The sequence below is a fragment of the Borostomias antarcticus genome, assembly GCF_949987555.1.
Source record: "Borostomias antarcticus genome assembly, chromosome: 11".
Taxonomy (NCBI): Eukaryota; Metazoa; Chordata; class Actinopteri; order Stomiiformes; family Stomiidae; genus Borostomias; species Borostomias antarcticus.
In genome coordinates this window covers 26,479,822-26,485,256 of record NC_140244.1, presented here as the reverse complement: position 1 = coordinate 26,485,256, position 5,435 = coordinate 26,479,822, and the positions used below count along the sequence as shown (strand labels likewise).

At 44.4% G+C, this 5,435-nt stretch overlaps 1 protein-coding gene across 1 annotated transcript in view; it reads right to left on the bottom strand.

Moving 5' to 3' along the window:
• Positions 1–2,188, bottom strand: part of slc6a8 (solute carrier family 6 member 8) — a 35,041-nt gene extending 32,853 nt beyond the window's left edge. The window contains exons 1-2 of the mRNA XM_084446222.1: positions 1,223–2,188; positions 536–589 (exon numbers count right to left, since the gene is read on the bottom strand). Of these exons, the coding sequence (XP_084302348.1) occupies positions 536–589; positions 1,223–1,532 (364 nt within the window). The 5' untranslated portion in view covers positions 1,533–2,188. The remainder of the gene's footprint in view (positions 1–535; positions 590–1,222) is intronic.
• Between the last annotated feature and the right edge of the window lie 3,247 nt (positions 2,189–5,435).

Genomic DNA, 5,435 nt, shown 5'->3' with positions numbered 1-5,435 from the left:
GTTAAAGACAGGTGATTGGAACAAAGAATGGCTTCTAGCGATGTTTATTTATAATAGTCATATCAGTGTTTATGTGTGTCAGTTATCAAAGAGGTTTGACAGGAAAGATTTTTTACGCACAATCCCTTTTTTCCTATGGTGCTGAGCCAAACTGTAAAGTAACAGGAGTTCAAATCAGGAAGACGTTATCAAACACGGCACATACCAACCTCCCCACCTAATCTACAAATAAGCCTATCTATAGCCTAGGCTACTACTGTATGTTTCATGCTCAGAAGAGAGCCAGGCCACCGGGCATTGTGGGATAGCCTACCTCTCCCATGACTTTGCATCTGAACCACATTTATTTAGAGAGAAGTGACTTCCGTATCATCCTTTTTGTTGATTAAAACTGGGCCCATGTCCCGGGCAGCTCTGGGCTCTCAGCTCAGGGATAATGTAGGTTACAGGATGGATAATGATAATGGAGCCTATCGTGTGGCTTTCTTATACTGTAAACACACGTCATTTTGTAAACAAACGCAACGTGACTGACTAGAGTGGACGTGACCTCTCGCGCGCTCCAGTTCCGGCGTGAGCGCGCGCTGACCTGACAGAGCGCGCAGGGGGGCACACGCGGGCGCGCGCTCTTCGGGATGATGAATGGGGTAGTAGGGGGTAGCCTGGTTTGATTCCGTGCCTATGCTAAAACTGGATGCAATGCACAAGACATATGAATGTCGGATAAGACAACTTAAGTAATTGGGTAAGCCAGGCCTAATAGGCAAGCTGTAGGAATGCTCTCTCCCTCCCTCTCTGTCTCTCTCTCTCCCTCTCTGTCTCTCTCTCTCTCTGTCTCTCTGTCTCTCTCTCTCCCTCTCTGTCTCTCTCTCTCTCTCTCTCTCTGTCTCTCCCTCCCTCTCTGTCTCTCTCTCTCCCTCTCTGTCTCTCTCTCCCTCTCTGTCTCTCTCTCCCTCTCTGTCTCTCTCTCTGTCTCTCTCTCTCTGTCTCTCTCTGTCTCTTTCTCTCTGTCTCTCTCTCTGTCTCTCTCTCTCTCTCATAGTAATTGCTTTGGAGCTGCTGACGTGCACTCCCATTATATGAACAGGCTACGCAGAAAGTAGGTTACGTGATATTTGATATTTTTAGATCATGATAACCATGTTCTCAAATGGGGACCTGCTTTTGTGGGACGTTGATTTTGGGGTAGAATATATTTTATTAAAACACATATTTGACTCACCTCCACCGTTTTTATAACAGAGGTAGGGGAAGCGCCACACGTTCCCCAGCCCCACTGCGAATCCCACGCAGGACATGATAAAATCCATCTGCCTGGTCCACGTCTCCCGCTCGGGATACCCCGGCTTCTCCGCTGACGCCATCACGCCAGGTGCGGCCGCGGTCCCGGGCGCGCCGCCGCTCCCGAGGAGGCTGCCGTTCACGCCGGCCTGGTGCCCGTTCCCGTTGGGGATGAGATGACCCTTCTTCTCCTCTCCCAGGATCAGCACGTTCACTGCGCCGCAGTCGGAGCCGAATGCAGATTTCTCCATCCCAATGATGCACTTGTAAACAGAGCACCTAATCAGTCAATAGGATTCAGATTAATCCTAGATACCAGCTTTCTTTTGCTCTCTCTCTCTCTGTCTCCTAATCTTTCACTCGGGTCGTTTTTCCCTTTATGGAACCTAAGACGTCCCTTTGTTCCACTTCGGTCAAACCTATAGATAGGATATGATCCGTGCCCTTTTAATTGAAGGGTTTTATTTTAAGTCACTCGAAAATGTCAATTTTGCTTCTCTGTTATCGCTTTGCAGTGTCAAACGCGCAACGATGAGACGGTGTGGTTCAGAATCGAATGTTTATTAAATTTAGGGAGTAAATTATGGTCAAAATGAAACTAGAAAATGAAGGGAGACAATTTCAGAAAAGAAAAACACCGAATTTGACAGCACCTTCAAAAACAATCCACGAAACACTTAAATGTGAGTCTGAAGAATCGCATGGGAACGTATCTCTCTAAGAGGAGACGGGGGTCGAGACGGAAAGACTAAGCGGGCGTTGCGCGCGCTCGATAAACGAATGTACTGAAATTACATTCGTGGATTTTTAGTCTTAAAAATCGGTTATCAGATCATCCTCTTCATTGGGTTTCTTCGCTACGGAAAAATACAGCCGAAAGTCAAGGTCTACTCGCGAGTGTCCTCTGTGCCTCGGTGCGCTGCTCTTGTCAATTAACGGGTTCCCGCAGTCGCGCGCAGCTTTAAAAGGGTACCCGTCGGAGCGCGCGTCACTGCTCTCACCCCTCCCCCGTGCTCAAGCACGCAGTTGGCCCATTCCTGTCCACAGGCTCATAGATATAATAGAGAACTAGACTGGCCATTGTGCTGTAGAATTCCAATGGACTGACGTCCGACGTGGCAGCCATCTTGTGCAGGGCATCCCACTATGTGACGTCAATGATCCCACAGATTCACGGTGTGTATTTTAAATGGTAGATGTTAGATCATCTGGGAGAAAGTCCCTGTGCATAAGTGGCATTTACTATCACTGGGATTAGCTGGAATGCTTGTATATTTATATTCTGACAAAAAATGTTTTTTTTATTGTGACTTGCCAAGAGATTTTAGATGCAGCCCCCCCCCCCCTCCCCCGCCAGTATACTGTTAAGGTCTATTCTGTATCTGGTGTATTCTCCAGGGTTCCCACTCATTTTTACTAATAAAAATTACAAAACTTTTCCATGATTTTTCCATAACTTCTTGATGACCATGGGAACCCTGATTCTCACTAGCATCAGTATCAACTAGAAAAACCAACCAGGCTAAATGCCTCCGCCCAACAATGCAAGTTGCAGTTAACATTCAGTTGGTCTTGAGAGAGGGCCCCTGTGTTTATGTGAATGCACACTAGCTTGCTGGTATTCTAGCTGGTATTCTAGCTGTAACGCTAGCTAACGCTAATGCTAGCTGTCCACCCAGAGACGGGGTCTTCATGTCGCAACGAGAGACCCCGTCTCTGGGTGGACAGCTGTTCAACTCGCCTGGGACCAGGTCCCCTGGAGCTATTTCGCCTGGCTGCCCATCGCGTTGTTGTGAACAGAATGAATACCACCTACTAGCAAACAAAACATGTTCAGTCACAATTATACTGTTAAAACTAAGATGCCTGGATACAAAAATATGTTTTCCAACGGATATATTTGACGAAAGTAGATTAATAAGCAAGCCGATTTTCATTGCTAACTCAGAGCGGGGAGAGCCACGAACGCGCGTTTGCATTTCACATCTGTTCGTGGACTACAAAAATGTGTTTTTTTTAAAGATGGCGCGGTCCTATAGGGCTTCACGTCTTCCAGCAGTCAGTGAATGGAGTGACCCTATCCAGTTCTATTAATACATCCATGGTCCAACTGGACATTTTACCCAAATATGAACAAATTCCGTTAAGCCGCAAAATACAAGTTTGACAATGAGCTATATGAGGGACTATCTCTATATACCCACATAAAACAAGTCAAGATACTACATTATATAAAACAGTGTAAAATCCGTGTAACGTTAGCTTAGCGCAGCTAGACTAGTCATCCAAACCAGTTACCTATCTAGCTAACAGCAATTTAATTGTGAGATAAGTAAATAATTACCATGACAATACCCATATTAGGCTACCATTCTCTTCCCCCAAACGCCTGAGTATTCATAAAACATTACAAGGCTAGTCTAACTGTATTTAGGCTGATACTAAAATATAATAAGAGTCACTAGTCACTTACCAAACAAAAAAGTCCAACTGTTACATGTTCCTGATGCCCTGCATAACATGGCGGTCTCGTCGGACGAGTCTAAAGGGGGCGTGGCCAGTCTAGTTCTGTATTATGTCTATGGGTAGACTACTAGTCTGTCTTTTGCAACCGTGTTACCGCGTGATTCAGACCGTCCACTCTCCGTATCCGCCCGTTGCAACTGGCTGATCGGAAGGCTATTCTATATCAGAGCTGATTTATGAACCTTCAAAAACATCACATTTGTTTTTGACACGAATAGCATGATCTACAGGACACAAGCCACTGAACCCAGACGGAATGGAAGGGACAGAATGGCCTCCTGCTTCCATGTTGGAGATTCACAAACACGCACACATAGCCTACACACACACACACACACACACACACGCACACACACACACACACACACACTTTCGATTATGGATGAGGGTTATAATCGACTCTCATCAGTCATGTGTACAGATTAATGATGATTAGTTCACAAATCATATTTAATGTCTCCTCAGGGAAATCTCCGTGTATCTAACCTCAGGTCTGAGCACTAACGGAACAGCACACAGGAATACAGAAACAGACGTCTAGATTTTGTTGCAGCAAATACACACAACAGTAAACACGCATAAGCATAATTTACTGTAAAATCATAATAATAATAATAATTATTATTATTATTATTGTTAGGCACTATTGTGAATAGCTGGCAACTTACATTTTCACTAATAATAATAACAATAAAAATAAAAATAATTGTTATTAATATTTAACAACAATAATAATTGTTATTATTATTGTAATAATTATTATTATTATTGTAAGAATAATTATTGTAATACTAATACTACTACTACTACTAATGTTTATAATTTGTTATTATTTATTATTATTATGATTATCATTATTATTATTGTTGTTGTTGCTGTTATTATTCGTGAAAATGTAAGTTGCCAACTATTCACAATAGTGACTAACAATAACTAACTAACTAACTAACTAACTAGTAATAACTGTCCTGACCAGAAATGAGTGTCCCCAGAGCAAGCAGTCTTCCACCAGCTGCCTCCAGCCAGTGAGGGGATGCATGGAACAGTCTGATGGCCGCTGGTCAGACTGACCTCCAGAAGCGCTCCGTGGAGCACCGTGGCAGGATCAGTCTGAAGACGCTCCTCTGCCTGACCAGAGGGTCGTGAGGAGGGGGGGAGACATGGTCCATGATGGCCTCCAGTTTGGCCAACATTCTTCTCCCTGTCACTATCTGTCATTGAGTCCAGGCTGACCCCCAGTACAGAGCCATACACAGGCACTCTCTCTCTCTCTCTCTGTCTCTCTCTCTCTCTCTCTCTCTCACACACACACACACACACAGGAACTCTCTCACATACATCAGCTGACGGTGTAGCAGCGCCGCATTGCAGAGCACATTCTCTGTCTATAGGAAGCTAGAAGGTATAGGAGGAGCATCAGCTGTCAGACCTCCAGGCTCAAAAAAACATGTCTACCCTGGAGTGCAAGACTCCTGAACTGTGGGGCCTCTTGTTATGTAAAAACCGCAGGGCACTATAAGGACATCTGTCCTACATCCTTTCCAACTGTCAAAAACAACACTTTTTTTGTGTTATTTTTGTTTTTTTTACAATTGGTGCAAGTGAGTAAGATAGTCACATACACCAAG